The sequence below is a fragment of the Rhinolophus hipposideros genome (assembly GCF_964194185.1).
Source record: "Rhinolophus hipposideros genome assembly, chromosome: 3".
In the NCBI taxonomy this organism is placed as follows: Eukaryota; Metazoa; Chordata; class Mammalia; order Chiroptera; family Rhinolophidae; genus Rhinolophus; species Rhinolophus hipposideros.
This window is the reverse complement of record NC_138049.1, coordinates 36,176,146-36,199,046: the sequence shown is the minus strand read 5'-3', so window position 1 is coordinate 36,199,046 and position 22,901 is coordinate 36,176,146. Positions and strand designations below refer to the sequence as shown.

General features: G+C 33.7%; 1 protein-coding gene across 1 annotated transcript in view; it reads right to left on the bottom strand.

Annotated features, from left to right (window-relative positions):
• Window positions 1-22,901, bottom strand: part of TRDN (triadin) — a 343,597-nt gene that overhangs the window by 30,886 nt on the left and 289,810 nt on the right. The window contains exons 23-25 of the mRNA XM_081044419.1: window positions 8,489-8,518; window positions 2,243-2,302; window positions 937-984 (exon numbers count right to left, since the gene is read on the bottom strand). Of these exons, the coding sequence (XP_080900545.1) occupies window positions 937-984; window positions 2,243-2,302; window positions 8,489-8,518 (138 nt within the window). The remainder of the gene's footprint in view (window positions 1-936; window positions 985-2,242; window positions 2,303-8,488; window positions 8,519-22,901) is intronic.

Sequence of the window (22,901 nt, the reverse complement as noted above, 5' to 3'; positions counted from 1 at the left end):
ATTTATGGTGAAAATTAGAGGAACATTAACTAAAATTATGAGCTTTGGCAATGGTTGGAATAGAGTAAAATGGTCATAAGAGATAGCGTGAAATGGCCTTATGGAGTTTCTTTCTTCCTCATGTAATAATAGTCTATAATTTCTATAAATAACTGGTTCTTTCCTGAATTTTATTATATTTTCCTCTGAGAAACTGTATTTAAATACTTATTATCATGGCTATCTCTGTTGAAAGAAATTACTTTTCAGACTTTTTCATTTGGATTTACTTTTAATAAGAGATTTACTGTTCATGACTAAGGTGGGTAAGATTTCTGTCTTGGAATCAAATGGGAGATTCAGTGGTTACAGATGTCAGCAGAGATAAAGACTCAGTTTTGTTCATCCTTACAGAAAAGAGCTCTAGAACTGCAAGAGTGTGTGTACGTCCTTGTTTTTCTCACATGAAACAATGAGGGATGGACTGTTTTGCTTTAATATTATACATTCTGTTGATCTTTCTCTGGGGCAGCTCCATGTAACTGTCTGTGGAGCTCTCATGAGAGGAAATTACTCCATAGAATACATAAATAACAGAAAGTTTCAGATTTTTGTGATTTTAAAATTTGAGAAAATATGCTTTGAAAATAAGACTAAATACCTAATATCACATGGCAATCAATGCATAATATGGATTTCCTCATGAATTATATGTAAGCTTAGGTCAATCACACTTTTAAAAACTAAAGTTATGTCATTCTAATTTTCCAGTGTTAATTTTTATTGAGTATATCTTTTAATCATTTATAAGAAGTCAGAATCTTAGAATATATGGCACTAAAAGTATGCAAACTTCAGTGAAGATGTGTGTGTGTGCATGTATGTGTGTGTGTGTGTGTATGTACCCACATAACATAAAACTGATACATAGAAGAAAAATATGAAATATCTACTAACCTGTTTTTTCTGTTGTGGTAACTTTTACTTGCTTGACAACTTTTTCTTCTGTGATAGGAAAAAAATATCGTCACAAAACAATTATATATTTCAACCTTGATATTTTGTATTCACTTTGAAATAACACCAATATTGACATAAACATAGCTGTTTCTTTGATAAAATAGCAAGTGACGACTTCTATTCAAATTGGATGGAAACACAAAGAAAACTTGTTCATCTGCAGATGTCCTTTGAAGTTTTCTTGCTATAAGAATTTTCTTAATTCAAATCATCCCCTAACCTGCCAAGACACACGCTATCCCTTGCCTTCACTATATTTCCCTGTATTTTTCTACACAGAAGTATTGTTTTATAAAACATGTATCCCCTTTTCATTACTGAATTAGAATAGGAAGAAGACATTTTTTTTTTTTTTTTTTTTTTATCTTTCTTGTAGAAGATACCTCCCTGGGAACCTAAGGTTAGCAGGGAAACCTAAGTTTTTGTTTGTTTGTTTTTTTGGTGTAAAACTAGGGCAGGGCAAAAGTGGTACATATACAGAATGTCTTCTGTTCCCTATGTTTTTATCGACATAGTTAAAGATTTGAGTTAAGGAGATTATTATAATGATCCTATATAAAGTTAAAGTTTTCAAGTGTTCAGCATGGGAGTCAATCAGCTGGTCAAACTTCCTAATGGAAAAGCTTTCTTGGGAAACCGAATTTAAAGAGTATGAGTGTTATTATTGAAATACAAGAAAGGTGTAGCTAGAGGAGAACATATTTTCTATATGTTCAAAGAATAAAATCTCTCATTCTTTCTATAATTTTGCCTCAAAATGACTGACATCTGGAACAATGAAGAAATAACAGGTTTTCATTATTCTTTAAGTTAGGAGGTTCTAAAAATTGTTTCTAAGGTTCTGCTTATGTTAATATAGACAGTTATTCTCTATTCTCCAGCTCCGCTTTCTTTATTCGTAGGGTTTCTGCTGTTAATGTCTCATGTTTTTGAAAGCATAGGCAAATGAAATAAACCTGACTCAAACCCATTGTAAACAGATTCTCTAAAGTAAAATTTTAAAAAATGTAAGCAAAAGGTTTCCTAAGATACGTTTAAAGAAAGTATGTTTTAACTTTTTAAAGATCCTGGACTAAACATATTCACAACATTGGATAAATCATTTATCCTAGAATAAAGGAAAAAATTCTACAGAATAGTTGAGGTTTGGGACTGCCTCAAAATTAAATTCTTATTTAATTAGCTTAAACTGAAACTTGAATAAAGTTGCTCGTCTTAAGTAAAAACCAATTATTAAACTCACCTTGGTAAATTCTGTGTTTCTCTGTATTAGTGGAACACATTGGCTTACCTCTACTTTTTCCTAAATTTAAGACAAGGAATAAAAAGAAAGGAAGGAAGACAAAGACGGAGTAAAGAAGAAAGGAGGAAAAGTAGAGAGAAATGTGGATATCCTTTTCCTTGTTTTGGAGTCTAAAATGGTCACGTTTGAATGAGCCAATCTGAATTACAAATGTTTTCTAAGGATGTCTTGCCCAAGCAGAACAAAACAAAATAACATATAGAGCCCATTCATCTGAATGCTGGGGATGATTGTGCTAAATTAAGCCTCTGACAGGAAAGGAGGACTAGTTGTGTAGTAACATGGGACTGGTCAAGTCCTCAGTACAAAAAACACTGTGACGATGACAAAAACTGGAGACGTTCTAGAACCTGGATGTCTTAAGACATGAATCCTAACTAAGAATTTTAGAATAGACTCTATGCTCTTTATCCTGCTAAAACTAGAAAATTGAGAGATAATTTGATACTACAAATACTACCGACACAATACCTAGTTTACATTGAGAAACAGGCTTTTCTTGTTTCACTATGTCTTCTGCTGAAAATAATAAAAATCAAATCTTTTCAGGTGTCTAGCATTATAAATTAAGACTCAGTGAATTCCTTCTGTGAATTAGGCCAATGTTAAGTAGAAAATAACATAGATTCACCAATTGTGCCCGTGGGAAAAAAAACTGTTCCTAAATTTTCATGTCATCATAGTTTATATAAAAAGGTTTGTGTTGCATGAAAACAATATACCAAGAATTCTTATTTACATTTAAGCACCTGTAATATCCAAAAAGTAGGCTATAATGAAGTATCAATACTGATATAGAAATTGTAAATTTATATTATTGAAAATATTTTAAAATTTTCTTGCAAAAAATTCTATATAACATTATAGATAAAATTCATATATACACTGTGCTTTGAGCTTTTTCAGATGTAGCTAAAAATATTTATTTATAGAAATAAATAACATTCAATTAAATCACTACAAAACTACACTATTTGACAATAATAAATAAAAGTTTTAAATGGTACTAGGCCTAACTAGAGGTGTTAAATGGTATTAGGTTTCTGGTGAAGAATAAAAATTGTAGGTGATATGCAAAGTATTTATGTCTAGTAATATACATTCATCTGCAGCAAATAAATATAAATAAATCATGAGATAATAGGCATCTATGAGTCTTGTTACATTAAAATATATTATTTATAAGAACAACTAGACTCAAGCTTACGATTAGTAGCTAGGTAAAATCTGGTGAGAATTAAAGGAATAATATAATATTGTATACATATCTCGACTTCAATTCTTGAATTTGGTGATATTGAAGAATCCTGATAAGTAATTTTTATAATGAAGTAATTGTTTCCACAGAAACTAAGGGTTTTTGTCACTTGCCTCGGGTCAATAGCTAGTTGGTACTAGACCTAAGATATCAGCACTAAATAGCAATGCAAACTTGGAAAAGTTATCCTGACTTTAGGTCAATGTTTCCTCTTAATGAAATGATTGCTAGTCTGAGACAATCTCTTAGTGAGAGAACCCAGGATTTTGAATAAATCAGACATAGGCAGAATCCTACCTCCAATATTTAACTTGAAAATCTTGGAAAAATAATTTAATTTCTGAAGCTGGTCTATTGGATTGTTTTCATAGATATTAAGTATAACTAATAATTGTCATGATTTACGTCTCTCATAGTGATATGATGAAACTAAAAATCTTATGTTATTCTTTAACTTATAGCAGATGCCAAATAATTATTAATTATATGTAATTATATATAATTCTTGTCCTCTTCCTCTTCTAATCTCAGTAACCTATGATTTTTATGACTCGTGTGCGTTATCAGAAAGAAACTGACAAATTAAACATGATTACATTTGTTTTCAAAAACCCTCAGAAATGTCTCCTGAAAACTGGAGTGTGCTGAGGCCCACTTAAAGCCAAATAATGAGGATCTGGGAAGCTCTGTGTAAAATCTCTACTGGTGGTGGTAAGCCTCTTTTAATCTAAAATGAAGGTTATATCAGCTCTATCAATTTAAGAATAAAATTATTGTTATTTGAGTTTGTTTCCCTTTTAACTTGTGACTCTGAAGGGAAAACTCAAAGCAGAAAATTTAAAATCTGAATAACAATTAACTAGAGCACAAATTCAGTTTTGGAAATTATTTTATTTTGTTTACCATCATTGAAAAGCAAAATTGTACTAAAAATTATTCCAGTTTCATGTTGGTTTGTCAACGCTGGACTATTAAACAGACAGTAGTTAGAATCATGCCACATGCTTGTCGGTCATTAAGTTGTTGCTACTGCTAATTGATTTCAACCTGAATTTTATGTTTTTCAAAGATGTTTGTTGTGTAGAATAGTTCTGGCTTGAATTGTGTGGGGACAAAGCCCCAAAAAGCAGTTTCCAGGCTCTTGGCCTCACATAGAAAAGTGCTGGCGCAGGTAGTAAATGGCCATCAACTGTGATTGGATGGCCATCAGCTGTGGCTAGTGGCTGTCAGCTGTAACCAGTGAGCCATTGGCCACTAATATAACTGCTGTGACTATGCTAGCAAAAAAAAACAAAATGGGGGCTAGCAAGAGCGAATTGCAGAGGCGGATGCCTCCAGCAAGAATATATTGGATTGACTCCCCTATCTATGGCTCCGTGGGTGTTTCTTTTTGGCCTCACCATATCCTACATTCTTATGTGGGGAGCGGGAGCTGAGACCCCGCAGGCCGCACCGCACAACAAATTGTGTCCCACACAAAAAAGATATCTTGAAGTCATAACCCCCAGTACCTCACAATGTGACTGTAATGCAGAGACTCAGCTCCTGCTCCCCGCACAAGAACGCGGGATATGGTGAGGCCAAAAAGGAACACCCACAGAGCCGTAGATAGGTGTGGGGACAGAGCAAGGAGTGCAGTTTCCAGGCTCTTGGCCTCACGTGCTGGCTCAGATAGTAAATGGCCATCAATTGTGATTGCATGGCCATCAGCTGTGGCTGGTTGGCCGTCAGCTGTAACCAGTGAGCTATTGGCCTCTAATATAACTGCTGTGGCTACGCTAGCAGAAAAATGGGGGCTAGCAGTAAGATGATGGCTGAGCTAGCAAGAGCGGATTGCAGAGAGGCGGATGTTGCCAGTGAGAGTATAGTGGTAGGACTCCCCCGTCTATGGCTCCGTGGGTGTTCCTTTTTGGCCTCACCATATCCTGCGTTCTTATGTGGGGAGCGGGACCAGAGACCCCGCAGGCCGCCCCACATGGCAATAGGGGAGTCATACCACTATATTTTCGCTGGTGGCTGGGTGGGAGACACATGATCGGCAACCGTCCGCTTCTCTTCCAACCAACCTCCCAGCATAGCCATGGAGTTATATCAGTGGCTAATGGCTAACTGATTATAGCTGATGGCCAACTAGTCACAGTTGATGGCCATCTACTACCGGAGCCAGCACCTTTCCACATGAGGGCCAGAGCCTGGAAACTGCTTTCTGGGACTCTGACCCCACAGTCACCTTATTTAGAAATAGGATGGTTGCAGATGTGATTAGATAAGATAAGATGAGGTCATACTGGAGTAGGGTGGGTCCTTAAGCCAATCTGACTGGTGTTCTTATAAAAAGAAGAAAAGAGAAACAAGGATAGAGACACACAGGAAGAAGATGACTATGTGATGATGGAGTCAGAGATTGGAGTGATGCTTCTACAAGCCAAGGGACACAAAGATTGCTGGCAAACACCTGAGGCTACAACAAGCAAGGAAAGGTTCTCCTATATAGGCTTCAAGGAGAGTGTGGCTCTGATGCCATCCTAATTTTGGATTTGTAGCCTCTAGAACTATGAAAGAATAAATTTTTGTTGTTTTAACCTACCCATTTTGTGGTACTTTATTCCAGGCATCCTGGGAATGGTACTGGGATATGGGATGCTGCTGTAATAAATATCTATAAATATGGAAGTGTCTTTGGAATTAGGTAATGGGTTGAGGCTCAAAGATTTTTGAGGCACTTGATATAAAAAGACTAGATGCCTTGAAAAGACGATTGGCAGAAATATTGACATTAAAGGCTATTCTGATGAGTATTCATAAAGAATTGAGGAGAGCTATAAAGAAAGCTTCTGTCATCTTAGAGACTACATATGTCATCATGAACACAATGTTAGAAATAAGAATGTCAAATGTGTTTCTGCTGAGGTCTCAGAAGGAAATAAGGAGCACGTTACTATATATACTAGGTGAAGAGTGATTTTTGTTATGAAGGAGCAGAGAAGTTGACTGAATTGTATTCTTCTATTGGGTGGAAGGTAGAACTTATAAGTGAAGAACATGAGTATTTAGCTGAGGAAGTTTCCAAGCAAAGTGTGAAAGATTCAGCCTGGTTTCTCTTTACTGCTTATAATAAAATGGGAAAGGGAAAATTAATTGAGGAATAAACTGTTAAGCAAAAGGAAACAGCACATGGTTTAGATAGAGTGCCCTGGAGACTGGGTCAATGATATGGCTGGACAAATTTTGGTAAAGTGAGTAAAGAATAAATGTGTGACTCATAGATCCAATCCACCATCTCAGCAGAAGGCAGGGATAGAGATGTGGTGATCCAGGAAAGATCTGTGGAGGGCCTTCTTGTCCAATGGCTTGGACATCCTTTAACTGAATGCAAGACTGGTCATGTTTTTGAGAATATTATACAAATAGAAGCAATACCAGCCTGGGAAAAAGGGACAGAGATGGGATAAAATGAAGGAATAACATTGTTGATGGCAGAACCATGGATTCAAACTTGAGCTAATAGGACCTCCTCAGGTAGACAGGGCATGACTGTCACCTAGATGGGCCAAAAGGGCAGAGCCACCACCCTACCAGGCCCAGAGGGCAAGAAGTGAGCCAATTAGAATTTTCTCAGGATTTGAGGTCTAATGGAATTTTCCCTGCTATGTTGTGGATTTACTTGGAATGTGTGACCTCTTTGTTTTTCAATCCAATTTCTCCCTTTAGGAATGGCAATGTCTATCTTGTGGATATCTCACTATTTTATTTTGGAAGCAGTAATTTGTTTTCTGGTTTTATAGTTTCACAGAGGGAAATTTTCTGCAGGAAGAATTATACCCTCAGTTTCACCCATAATTGATTTACATAATGAGATTTGGGACTTTGAATTGATGAAATTTTGAATTTAGAGTTGATGTTAAAATGAATGAGACTTAAGGACTGCAGAAAGGGGTGAATATGTTTTGCACCATACGAAGGACATGAATGGGGGGGAGATGCAGAGAGCAGACCTCTACGGATTGAATTGTGTTCTCTAAAAAGACATGCTGAAGTCCTAACCTCCACTAACTCCGAATGTCACCTTATTTGGAAATAGGGTCATTGTAGATGGAATTAGTTAAGAATTTGTCATATGGGAGTAGGGTAGGTCCTTAATCCAATATGACTGTTATCCATATAAGAAGAGGAGAAAAGGTATGATGATAGAGACACAAAGAGAGATGATGTCCATGTGACAACAGAGGCTGAGATTGGAGTGATGCTTGTATAATCCAAGGAACACCAAAGATTGCTGGCAAATACCAGAAGCCAGAAGATGCAAGTATTGATTCTTCCCTACAGGTTTCAAGGGACACATGGCCCTACTGACACCTCAAGTTTGGACGTCTAGCTTCCAGAACTATGAGAGAATAAATCTCTGTGTTTTAGTCACCAAGTTTATGGTATTTTATTACAGCAGCCCTACAATCCTAATACAGTTAGGGAACATGAACCAAAATTTTAAGGGTTTGGGGAATTTGATTGCTCTTTGTTCTTTTAAAAAAGATTCTGCTGACTACTACAGCCCTCAAAAATATTCATTCACCCAGGAGCCCCCAAAAAGGGGAAAAGTGAGAGCAGTTGTTTTTCTGACAATATTTATGTCCTATAATCAGCAAAAGTAGTGTTTTTGTAAAACTGAGCTCTATTAGTCAATTGTTTTCTTCTGAACCACATGTATTTCTGAGCAGTTTTTCCTATATAAGTAGTTTGTTTTTTTCCCCCTAGAAACACATAGTACAAAATCTGTAGTATGTTTGCTTTATTTTAAAAAGGTGATGAAGGATAAAATTTTGGTATAATATTTACACTAGGACCCAACATTTGCAAAGATATACTCAAATTATGCTATTCACTATAAATATGGAATTGCAAGTATGAATCTATACATAAAATTCACATACCTGGCTTGTCTTCCTTTTTTACTTGTGGCTCTAAAAATATAGATAAATAATAATGTTGATTATATAAAGATATATTTCCTGTACTCACGCATATTTCATTTACATATTATTCATTGTTTTTAATAAGCCATATTAATTTTCTTCTTATAATTGCAGAAAATTAATACAAACAGATAAATAATGGTTCCTCATTTTCAATCACAATAGGAGTAATTTTGAGAAAAAAGCAACAATCTGAACTAAGATTTTTAATGAAAAGTTAATTAAAGGTACTCATTTGTACCTCCAGTGAATAAAAAATGAAGGAAAACTTTGGCATAGCATGTTCTCAGAAATACACTTAGGAAATAAGCACATTGTCTGCACAAAATAGTTAAGCTCTGACTTTAAGCAAAATACTCAACAATAGAATCATAGAATAATTAAAGCATGCATTTAAGATTTGTTTTATTTACTTATTTATTTATTTATTTGTTTATTTATTTATTTATACACACAACATACGTGGAGGCTTAGGCTTGACTTCTTTACCTAGATAAAGTTAAAAAATTACTAAAGACTTAGTCATTCTTATTTAATTGACATTGAATATGATAGAACATTATAAATTTGAATATCAAAATCAAACCATATAGACCCTACTGTGTTTCCCTGAAAATAAGACCTAGCTGGACAATCAGCTTTAATGCGTCTTTTGGAGCAAAAATTAAATACAAGACCCGGTTTTATTTTACTATACCATAAGACTGGGTCTATAATATAATGTAATGTAATGTAATGTAATGTGATGTAATATAATATAATATAATATAATGTAATATAATATAATATAATATAATATAATATAATACATATAATACTGGATCTTATATTAATTTTTGTTCTAAAAGACGTGTTAGAACTGATTGTCCAGCTAGGTCTTATTTTCAGGGAAACACAGTAGCTATTATTCTTTATTGAAATTCTACAAGATATACGGCCATGCCAAGTTACTAATTGAAAAATTATTTTAAATAATAAAGCTTAGTTTAATTTTATTACACCATTAAATGTAATTTGTTCATGTGTGCAATGTTAACGTTTTAATCTAATATTAAGAAAGGACACATAGTTTTATTTGGAGACATTATTTTTAACCCTTCATTACACAAGATGAAAGAATGTGAGACTATTATTTTCCATTAACATTATTAATATGCTATTTGTCTCAGTATAATATATTAAAAGTGATTGCTGCTGAATTTGAAATTCCTTGTGACTAGGAATATATCATGTTTTCATGGCATGCTGGTACCCTAGTGCAGAGGTTGGTAAATGCACTGTAAAAGATCAGATAGTATATATTTTTGAATTTGGGGCCATAATGATCTCTGTTGCAATTATTGAACTTTATTGTTGTAGCACAGAAGCAGCCATAAACGATAAGTAAATGAATAGGAATAGCTGTGTTCCTGTAAAACTTTATTTACAGAAACTGGTTTCTAGTCTATAGGCCATTGTTTGCAAACTCTGTCATATCCATAATCAGTTTTAATTTTATTTCTTTTCTTATCTCAACTAAGATTTTGACAGTAAAAATAAAAATTAAAAAAAAAATCTTCCTTTGATTCTGTAATCTCTTATAATGCCATCCGATACCCTTCCATCACTGCTCAACTCAGCTTCTTAAGAATGTAAGCTTTATGTGCCCTTTTTCACTTCTTGAGTCCCATTTAATCATTGATTCACTAATCTAGCTACTATTCCCACCATTCTATTCATCAGGCCACTCTGATCACCAATTCTCCCCTACTTTCCAAGACCAATGAACATATCTAACTATACTGATTGCTTTCTCCTTTATAAATCTCTGTTCATTTGGCTTCTCATACAGATGCACATAACATATTCTATTATAATAGAATAAATATTAATATGCCCTCTTTATTCTTAAACCGTCCTGGCGTCTTCTACTTCTAGTGGAATAGACCTGATTAATCTTCTCATTTGAAACTATAGAAAACAGACAAAAGTACATAAAACAATGGTTGTAAAGATATGAAGATCATACAACAAAGAATAGTGATCCTTAAATTATGGGTAACAAATGAAGTGTGCCCCATTACTGTTCTAGCTTAATGCCTTGAGAAAGTTACCAGGAACATGGAGCTGAATTGATTAGATGGATCTGGGAATCTGGAAAGGCCAAGACAACCAGAGAACATAAGTCAGAGTAACGTAAAATAGAGAGCGGCACGAAGAAGAAAGAGAGAGATAAAGAAAGTTCTGGATATTTTTGGAAGACCTCCTTAAGTCTTCAGATGAACACTGACAAGCATATGTATGGTAGAAAACTGCCTGAGGTCAGGGAAAGAAATAATGGGAAGAATACTATAGCTCTTTATAGTAGGTGTTGAAGTTAGGTAGTGTTCATTCTCCAACTTTGTTCTTTTTGTTCAGTATTGTGTTGGTTATTCTAGATTGTTCCCATTCCATATAAACTTTAGAATCAGTGAATATCCACAAAATGACTTGCAAGAATTTTGATGGAGATTTCATTGAATCTATAGGTCAATTTGAAGAACTGACATCTTAAGTAATATTGTATCTACAAAAATGGACTCTGTCTCCATTTATTTACATTTTTGATTGTTTTCATCAGAGTTTTGTTTGCTTTTTATTTGGCTAATTTTTACTTAGGGCTCAGTAAAACAGGTAGCTGTTTTGTAAAACAGGTAGCTGCTCCTTATCTGATGTTCATTGGATTGCTTTTCCCTTTATGTGCCATTATTTTTTTGATCTCTTGATCATTATATTAATCACAATCTAGTGTAAATATTAACTTAAGAGAAAGCTTCCTCTTCTAGTCTGTGAGATATTTGTGAACAGAGAGCATTTGTATCTATCACTGAATCCAGAGAATTGCTACAATGCCTTAATACATGGTCACATGGTAGGTACTCAATTATTTGTTTATTCAATAAATAAATAAAATAATTGATGAAAACAAAAGAAAGTAAATGAATAAATAAATGGATCAATGAAAAATGAAGGTAGGAAAACATGAATTCAGGAATTATATTTGAATACAAAATGCATGTTAAAATTACTGCATACTATCTTTGACTTAACAAAACAATTTGCCTCTCAGGCAAAGATAAAAAGTGCAATCAGTTATATAATTCACAATGTTTTAATATATAAACAAATAAGTTGTTTAAGAGAAGCATAACAATCACTGGTAATGATATCTAAGATGAAAATCTTTTATGGATTCCGGGGGTGCGAGGTAGGGGAAGACTGTATAATATAGTAAACAACATCTTGAACAATATTCCTACCCTAAATATGTAATAGTTTTCACAGGAATCCACCTACTGCTCTCAACATATACCAATGGCACCATCCCAAGTAAGTTCAATAAAAGAAATGTAACTTTGGATCCGATCAATACGGCACATTTATATAGTTATGTACTCTGTCTAAATGTAAGAATAAAATCAGTTATTGAAACTCTATACAGTGATATCTGGAGGATTGACCAATCGTATTTCTTTTCCAGAATTTAATAAATACATGGACATAATCCTAAGAAACAGGTACAACACACACACACATACACACACAACACACAAACATACCAACACAAGTTGTGTGCAAATATAAGGGTGTTTAATTATGCTCTTGAAGCACAGTTTGGTTAAAAAATAATCTTGACTTAAATGTTCTACACATTTCTATCATTGGGTTGTGATAAATACTAGACAACTATGTATTCTCATGAAGCTTCCTAATTCTAATATCTAGGTTTCAGAGTTGTTTCTTCACATGCCCTAACCCACAGTTACTTATTTCCAAATTCAATTTCAACTGTGGTCCCATAACAGCTCTGTAATTATTCTGCTGTTCTCTTTATATTCTGTGTTATGTTTTTTTTAATTGTGTTCTTGCAAAATATATGCTGAAGTCCTCATATTCAGTACTTTATAAATGTGAACTTATTTGGAAATAAGGTCTTTGTAAATAAATTAAGACAAGGTCATTAGTGTGGGCCCTACCCCAATGTGACTAGTGTCATTGAAAGAGGAGAAGAGACACAGAAATTGAATGTACAGAGGGAAAGTTCTATAAGGAAACACAGGGAGAACACCATGTGATGACAGAGGCAGAGATTGGAATGATGCATCTACAATCCAAGGGACACCAAGGATTGCTGGCGATCCAAGAAACTAAGAGCAAGACGTGGAACAGGTTATCCTCTAGAACCTTTAGAGAGCAGGGTCCTGCCCACACCTTGATTTTAGACTTTTGCATGCAAAACTGTGAGAGAATAAATGTTTATTGTTTGAAATCCCTCAGTTTGTGGCACTTGTTACCACAGACAGACCTAGGAAATTACAGCACTATGCCTGTCCACCACTGCATCTCGCCATAATTACCAAGAATATTCAAATTGGTCACGAAAACACATGCTTTCTCCCATCACTCTTCTTTGAACTCAGTAGCCAGAAAGATTTTCTAGAAAATATTGTCTAGTCATTCCACATATCACATCGCAGCCTAAAGCATGTGCCTTCATTATTAACTCCAACTGCCTCTGCCTGGTCAGTGAGGTTATTGATGAACCTAATTGCTGCTTATCGCATCACCTTCTTCTCTCTGTTCACCATTTTATATTCTACATTCAAGCCATACTGAAGTATTATATTTGTAAAAACCAACATATGGTCTCTTTTGTCTTTGGGCTGTCTTATATATATAGAACATTCTTCCTCCTTCTTCATCTGGCTAAATCTCATTTGTTATTTAGATCTTCCCAGCCAAATAAACAGCTTTCTTTTAATCCCTCAGTTCACCTTTCATACCCCTATAGTATTCTTTCCTTATCTCTACGTTAGAACTAAAAATATTGTCTTTAAATATGTGTTTGCTTTATTATTACCTCTAATATCTTGTAACTTCCATATAAGCAGGGATTGTGGTGTTTCCAATGCTTAGCATGGCTCCTGGCTTATCACAATTTATCAACAACATATGTTGACTGAAGTAAACAAATCCCTACTATGCAAATATTGTATGTTAGCAATTGAGTGCAAATTTGGACTAGAAACTTTTCACTAGAATCTTGCTGGGGTATATGCTTCACTCTCAGGCCATGAGATCCTTGCTGTTAATAGGGCACATGTTGAAGTTAGGAAGGACTGTTATTCAACTCCAGTACACGGGTAAATTAGTAACTGAGGAAACAAAGTTATATACATCTTAGCAAAATACCTTAAACTTCAAAAATAAAGTAAGTGGATATATAAAGTTCTAGTAAACAGAATTGTTAACTTTAAGTATACGTTGTTCTAATATTCTCTTCTAAGTTTAACTTGTTACTTTTAAATTATTGAGGTGGTTGCAGTAAAGACTTTTAGTGTAATCCTGTTAAATATTGAATTGGATTTGAATAATAAATCTTAACATATTCCTGCAACAATTAGGCAACTGTCTCAATTGCCTCTGGCATTTAGTTCTAGTTTATGACCCTGGAACTATGTCACTTGCATTATTATCATTTGTTTTCTCTGTTTTGTATTTTTTACAGTGATTAATAAGCACGTCTTACTCAACTGATATCAACTCACTACACTCCAGGAAAAAAAATACAAATAAAAATAATGAAAAAAAGCAATATACCTCTCTGTGTTATGCCACTAGACGTTTTATTTTTCTGATGTATCAAATTATTATTTGATCTGCTAATAAATTATTTCAGACACAGTAATAAATTATCTAATATACTAATAAATTATTTATACAGATTTTTGACTTAAATTTCAGATTTTATATATGTATCAACAGCCAGAGGTCTATACTGAACATAGATCTACATAGCTAAGCTTGGTAATAATTTTGGTGCAGGAATTGTTAAAATGAGTGGTGTCAAGAAAGGATTAAAACAAATTTCTTTCTAAAGTGATTAATTGTTTAACACTGATTGTAGTGGAATAATTTCATTTAATAATCTTGGCGATTCACATGCCCACAGATAGCTTTAACATATTTTAAACATATATAAATATTTGTAAAATTACTATATTAATTTATTAATGAAGTAACGTTATCCGTTTACTATATTTGTCTTAAACTTTCTAACTACCTCTACAAGATGACAGACATGTGCCAGAAACCAATCAAGAGTTCCTTAAAGCATATTCATTATGAGGTTATTTTGACTTTGAATTTTAACACTAGGAAAAGTAAAATTCAGAAGTAGAGTAGGAAACTGAACTTCAAGAAATTATTCAAAAATTCATAATCTGGTTCATTATATCACAGAATCTGCTTCATATTGCATCTAATGAACAAATCAGTTCCCTCCATAAAGATTTGTTATACTTTAATCTTGTCAAGACAATTTAGATGATTATCATAAATTTGAATTTTGTAAAATTCATAAGTGTCACATTATTTTAGGCATATAATACATATAAAGACATTGTGAAAAATTTTACTTAGGTAATTTAATACAGAGTGTCATTATATAAATCTATTAAATTTTAACACAAGGTAAGAATCTGATATAGGAGCAGTAAGACCATACAAAGGATACAGGGGATTTGTATAATTGAGGGGATTTTTTAAATTGAAGGGATTAATTAATTAATTATTTAATAAATAAATCTAAACTTAATAAAACTCAATAAATCTAAAATTGAACTCATGAGCTATCACTCTGTCCTCCAAACACATTCCCTATATTGGTAAATAATATCACAGTCTGCCTACAATTCTAAACTGGAGGCTGGAAGTCATTTAAAAGTATTCTCCATGCTTTGCTGTCCCTATTCAATTGTTCAGAGTCCTGTTGATTATATGTTCTAAACATATCTTGAGTGTACATCCAGTTGTCCACTTGTATTTCATTTCCTCCTCAGTTTCTGCCTACATTATAGCCTCAAATATATAATTCTTATTTCCCTATTTCCTCTCTCACTTGACGTCTTTTTCCCATTCTTACAACTCTTTACCCACACCATGCTCATTTACTGGGTAGTAAACACACAATGCAATAAATAGATGATGTATCATAGAATTGTACTTTTGAAACCTATAGAATTTTAGTAACCAATATCACCCCAATAAATTTAATGAAAAAAAGGGGGGCGGATCAGCTCAGCTGTTATCTCCTTCTGGAAGCCTTTCCTGAGATCCTTCCAGCCTCTACTCTCAGGGTCCTATGTACGCCATTATCCCTGTACATTGTAATTATTTGCAGTACTTTGTAATGATTTACTCAGTTGTCTTCTCTAAATAAGTTCTGAATTTCACTAGGCATGGACTGTAACAGTCATCTTAGTATTCTAATCACTGTTCATTGTCTCACACATAGACAACAATAATTGACTTTAATGAAAAAGTGGAAACTTTATATACATGGAGGGTTCCTTTATTGAGCCATGCATACACTAAACACACTCCCACTAACTATTCATCAAAGATGCTGCTAATATATTTGAGAAGGGGTTGCAAAAAAGAGTTATTTTAGCTCTGTGGCCCTTCATTCAAACAGATCAACAGAAATCTTCCTTTTTTTTTCTCTACATAGGAGGATTTTCAAAATTGTGTTGTGCTCACCTTGCTTTGATATATGTAAAATAAAACATGCCTAAGTTTGTATATGGGATTTCTCATTAATATTGGTATGTTTATTTCATCAAAGAAGAGGAGAAAATTATACCATGTTTAGGTATGACTGTTGAATAGTTTTGGTCAAGAATATAAAATTCATTGAAGATCATTTTCAATTGATTAGCACCACCTGAAACAGTATATCTTAATTAATAAGATACACTATAGTACCCCAAACATCTCTCCATCCCATTGTGATCCTCTAAATGGGCAATGAAACGAGGCTATAAAAATGAGCCCTACTATAACATAAGCCCAATTAAAGTTTAAGGCACTGGTTAGGGCATGGAATGAGGTGTGAGGAGGGAGAGTTTTTGAGAAGAAGGGCAAGGTAAAATGTTTGAACCTTGACGAGCTTGTCTAAAGTGGCAGTATGGATGCCCCAACTATACCTCTTTTTCTGCCATGTTTGTTTTTAGCCACATCAATCTCAATTCCTGAGCTTGAGAGTATTTTGTTCTGAAACCAAGGATATGAAAATAGAAGAGATGGTAGTTAATATTTTTCTTTTCTACTACATCCAAATAAATGGTCACATTTTCCTTTCTTAAGCTGTTTCATGTTATTAAGAGCTAAAGTTGAATAGCATATAAAAGAAAAGGGAAGATTTCTCATGTTTTTCCAAAAGAGGCATTTGAAACACTTTCCTGTGGAATGCGACTTAATTTTTAAATACCAACCCTCTTTTAAGCATCACAAATGTGAAAGACTTCATCACAGGCTTGTAAAATATTTCCATATATTAATATAAATATCATTGTGTTGATCCACTAAGTTGAAAAACAAAAATAAATACTTGAGCTAGGAGCATTATTTTAAAACCTGGATGATCTACTGAGTGTTGCAAATAACATAAGAGCATGTTTAGTCATAAGAGCCAGAAAAAATGGAGATTGAAAATAGATTCAAACAATTAATGAAACTAGCATATTTTAGAATAGAAAAGAAGATATAAAGTAGCAGTATGTAATCATGGGAAAACTAGTTTCTTGTAAATTTTGGAATATTCTATTAGGTTAACTCACAAATTAGCCTGCAAACAGAAACCTCTAAACGAGTTGACCTCTTCACAGGCAAGTGTCTTAAAAGCTTCTGAGTTTTTCTATTATTTTAGAAAAGCCAGACCATCAACTTCCTCTGTGGCAAATAATAAAGCCTTCTTCAGTGCACTGCTTTTGTCACCCTGAAAGATCTCAATTCAAATCTCATTACTACCACCTTTCTCAATTAGTTTTTAAATAGAGTTACAATTAGGAAGGAGGATTTTCAATGAAAATTTTATTAAAAGGGCACAAAAGACCATTTTTGTTTGATTCCCATAAACTACAGAAGGAAGAAAATCATTCCAAGGAAGGGATGAAAACTAAAAATCATGACTTTTCAGAGTCTGAAATATATCCATTAAAGAAATAGTATGATGAACTATCTATATATTGGCTAATAATACTTTGTTTACACTAATGCATGCGTAGAGCTTAGTAATTTTAAATGAAGCTATACTTCTTCTTCTTCTTTTCTCTTAATGAAGAGGAATTTCCTAGAATCTCCAGAACATATATCTATTTTCAACTGGCTGAGAAAAATTGTACCTGTCACAGACTGATTCAGAAGCTCCTAATGGGACTATATGTGATTGACTGATTGAATAGGCTAAGAAATATTTCATTTCTCAATCTCTGGAAGATACATTTTTCAGAAAAATTTTCAAAGCTACAGTACTGAAGTCACCATTAGAAATAAAAAAGAGAAGATTTTAGTACAGAAGGGGTTAACATTCAAAGGTTCAGAATAAAAAGGGTTATATCTTTTTTTCCCACAAAATGAAATTTGTTTCTATTTTCATAAGCCAAATTGCCAATGTGGGTCTCTTTCAGATTGTAAAGACTGCACAACATTTTAATTCTGTGAAGTTGTTATTTCATATACTTACTAGTATCCTTTATACATAACATGTTAAATACTTATTTTGTGCCCAGAACCATGATAAGCATTTTAAATGAAATATTTTAACACTTACAGTATCCCTCAAAAAGCCAATTTCCTCATTTAACAGATTAAGAAGCCCTCCATCTTTTATTCTGAGAATAGAATGGTAATAATATATTTGAGGTTCTATCAAACTATATTCAGGATACTTTGGCAAGAGAAAGGTACACTACATTTAAGGTTACTTTGACGTTAAAGAGCAAAATTTGCAACATTGTAAGTCTTTTGCTCATTGTCTTACAAATCCAGTATGTGAGTGACATTATTGATATGTTGAAAGAAGTCAGGTCATACTGTGAATTTTGTAATCTTGGGATCCATTTGATCTTTATTTCTGGCATTTTTTCATGTTTTATTGCCTTTTATAGATACTGTAACACTGTAAACTTGTAAAGACAGTTGTTATTATATTTCTGTTTGACAGATCAGGAAACATTTGACCTATAATCTCTGATGTCACTCACATTTCCCTCTCTTTTTATTTTGCCTTGCTATTTTCCTAACTAAATGCACTCTTCCCTTTCAGACAAGATTTTAAAATAATAGCCTATAACATACATACAGTATATAAAGCATATTTTCTGGCCCTGATTCCTGATTTCCAACTAAATGCTTCAAACTATAGTAAATATAGTAAATACAGTAAAACTAAATGGGTCTTCCTCTAATTTAGCTCCATTGAAACTGCTCAAAAGATCATCAATGGCTCCATATTATACATTCTAATAAGTGTTTTTCAGTCTTTATTTTACTGTACATTTCTGCTACAATTTAGCACTTTGACAACTTTCTCTTACTTTTTTCTCCCTGGTTTCTCTAGCTTCTATGAGAATTTCCCCTTGTTTTTGTTTGTTTGTTTTTTAATTTATCAGGGTCTCCTTCTTCTCTATCTACTCATTAAATATTAGTGTTCTTGTTTGCTTCTCAGTCCTGTGCCTTTTCCTTTGTCACGCTTCCCTTGGTAGATGTCAATAGTTCTCATCATTTTATCCAGTGCATCTTGGCTGGGAATTCCCAAATCTACTACGTTTTCTCCCCAGGTGCCTGATGAACATTCTTAAATGAACATCCCACAGGTAGTTCTAATGCAAAATATCACTCCCCCCACATCCCAATTAGATTATAAACTCGGATAGGAACTTGACTGTGTTTGCCAATGTGTGTTTGTACTTAGCATATTGCCTAGCATATTATAAGTGCTCAGTAAAAATGCGTATGCTCAAAAATTTACATAACAGATTTAGCTTCCTTTCTCTAAATCTGCCACTTTTTTGTGTGTGACAATTTCAATCACAGTATCTGACACTATTGTCCACACACTACTCCAAGATAGAAACCTGGGAGTTACCCTGGATTTTTCTGATCCTCTCCACAAATTATAGCAATTTTAGTTCCTAAATATTTCTCTAATAGCTCTCTTCCTTGTCTTCCTACTGATGCTCTTAAAGATCTTCTACTAACCCTAGAGGTTTCAGTGCAATAGTCTCATGCCCCAGAACTGAGTTCCTGAAGCTATTAGTATCCTCTTTATTTTCAATCTCTGTGATTAGCCAGAATAAACATTTTATAATTCTAATTTAAGATGTATCTCATTTTGCTTAAAGACTTTTAATTGTTCCCAATTTCCTTTAGGAAAAGGACATGATCCTTTCTCGGGAAGCCATGGCTTTCTGTTGCTGTTGCCCTCTGGCCTTACCTACTCCTATCCCCCACTCACACAGCACTGAAGTGAAGGTGAAATTCTTGCAGCTCTTAGTGCTCCTCACTGTTTCCTACCACCAGCTGGCTTGTGCTGTGCTATCTGTCTGTCTGGAACCCCCATCCAGACATATGGGTTCATCCAGACTTTCTTCAATTAGCTAATCTTCACCCAACTAATCTTTACTGAACCTCTAAGACTACTCCTATGTCTTCTTCCTTGGGAATTTTTTCCCTGAACCAGAATTCTGGAGAAATATAACTTTCCTCTGTGTTCACAAAGCACACTATGCACAATTTTTCTTTGTTTGATTTTAATTACTTTTTCCTTGTTTGTTGATATTAGCTCTTTATCTAGTGATCTCTGCTTTGATACAATATATTTCTGGAGAGTTTAAGTCATTTATCTTTATGGTCCTTAAAATCTGGAAAGTATTTAATATATGGTAAGAATTCAATAATTACTTATTGAACTAACCTTAGTCATTGATTTGACCTTAATGTAGTTTGGTTAATGAAATTGTGATATAATTATTTTTGCAATTTATAGAAGCCTTGCATATTCAATGCATTCTGGTTAATGTAAAGAATATATATAAAGTATTTAGGTAGAGTTTGTGAGTGATTTTGTGTGTGTGTGTGTGTATGTGTGTGAGCAAAAGGAGAGAGATAGAGAGAGAGAAAGAGAGAGAGAGAGAGAGAGAGAGAGAGAGAGAGAATACATACTCTCTCCTATTTATCTATCCTGTTAAAAGATCCAGTTAATAAAGTTTATATATATATAAAATATATATTTATTAATAAATATATATACATATATATATATATATATATTTCTCTTGTAGGATTACTATGGTAACTTTTAAATAGATATTGCAGTGTATTAATTCTACATGACAGACATAAACTGAATTAAGTAACCAATTTAAAAAATTCCTTAAGTAATAGGAGCCAAAGATACTTAGATAATTGATAGGTATGAGTACATACTGTCGTTTTTTGGCTAAGTCACTCACCATTATATCAATAGCCTACCCAAGTGGTAAAAATATAAAGACAGTTTACCCTTGACATACATATTCTAGCAAAATATGGGCTTCTTTCTCCCTTTTGAGCTCGAATGAATGCACTGGTAAGACCAGTGCCTGTGCTGTCAGGAGAAAGGAATGATTGTTTTCTCAGTAATTTCTGGGATGAACCAAGTCCAGAAATCACTCTTCAAGTAAGACAGTGGAAGGGCGATGCCAACCAGTGCTCAGTAGGTGTGAAGATCTCACTGCTAGTTAGAAAGCAACCATTCAAAAATATGGGTTCACTTTAAATTAGCCAAGTTTGTGGTAAGAGAGAAGTTTGATGTCTTCTTTTCCTGGAGATACAGCAAGACAGATGTCTATGAATTCTACAGTAGGACTTCTTAAATTTGAGTGTGCAAACTAATTACTTGGCCATCCTGTTAAAACCCAAATTCTTATTCAGCAGTTCTTGATGAGACCTAAGATTCTATCACACATTTCTACCATGAAACTACGCGATGCTGATGCTGTTGTATTGAGGACCTCACTTGGAATATAGCAAGGGTATAGATCCTAATCTTTCATGCTTTTTCGGTTTGTTTTCATAATACTTGAAAACACTTTTACATACGTTATATCACATGATTCTCACACGCTTATTAGATTAGCATGGAGAGTGTTGGTGGTAACAATTTTATAGATAAAGAGAGACTCAGAACTTCAGTGATTTGTTGTAAATCACTCCATATCTATTGTCCTAAATTTCCTCCCTCTATACCAGACAGCCTCCATTTATCTTCTACATTAAAAAAAAATATATATATATATACATATATATATATATATATATATATATATATATATATATATATGTATGTATATGCCTTTGTATGTGCTGTATATCAAAACCAAGATGTGTCAAAAATAGATTTAAAAAATTATTAACCAATGCTTTCTTTTTCATAAGGATAATTTTGTTGACCTGTTGTGGCTATGGTGGCTTTTGAGTGATTTTCTGCCTCAGAAATTAAAGAAGACTACACAGCTCACAGCAGAGATAATATAGGAACTTAGACACAAAGTTAGAAGAAACCCATTCAACAAACATAAATACCACATGATATGCTAGACAAAAAGATGTGTAGAGATGAAGGCTGGAGAACTCACAGCGTGTTTATAGCTAAAGAAGAGGGAGTGTTTGGGAAAGTAAGTTGCTAAGATTGGAGGCAAGGTAAATAGGTAAGATGCTTTTGATCTGGACCTAAAGTAAAAGGAAAATATTCTAAAGACACCAAATATACAAAGAATTCTTAAAACTGAATATCTTATAATGTCTATGTACGTGTGGGGGAGGGGTGGCAGTGGTGGATTTGACAAAAGGAAACCACGCGAAGAAATATACTGGGGGCAGTGTAGTGCAGTGGAGGTAAACCTAGGACTGTTCCCTATAGATATCTAGTCAGAAAAGATAACTAGCATAGGCTTGTGGTGGGTCTTCGAAAAGGAGATGGAAACAAGGTGATTGCTTAGGTCATGGGTTTGTATATTTATTCAGGCAAGTGATGATGAGAACTAGAACTAGAGTCTTACCAGGAGAGAAAAAAAAATGTAGAGAACAAATTTGGGAGACACATAAATTGGCACCTACTTGGATATTGGGTTCTGAAAGAGAATCTGTAAATGACTCAGGAAGTGTATGTCAATGTAACTAAATGGTGAGTCATGAGTTCCATTTCTTGAGATAAGGAACAAAAGAAAGACAATGGAAGAGCTACTGAGTTCAATTTTAAATAAAATGAGATGCAGGAAGAATAACCATGTGAAGATGTTGATTAGGCAGTTAGAAATCCAGTTATAGAACTCTGAAGAATTTAAGATTCTTAATTTTCTTGATAAAAAGTAAATTATTACTAATTACTTATGCAAGTCTTTTTTTGTTTGTTTTTAATTATATTACTACATATAATTAATGTCCACTGCTTCCCGAAAAGAACACTTAGCTATTCTCCAATTACCTAATGAAATTCATGTCCTATTTATCATCATTTTCACTGGGGGTA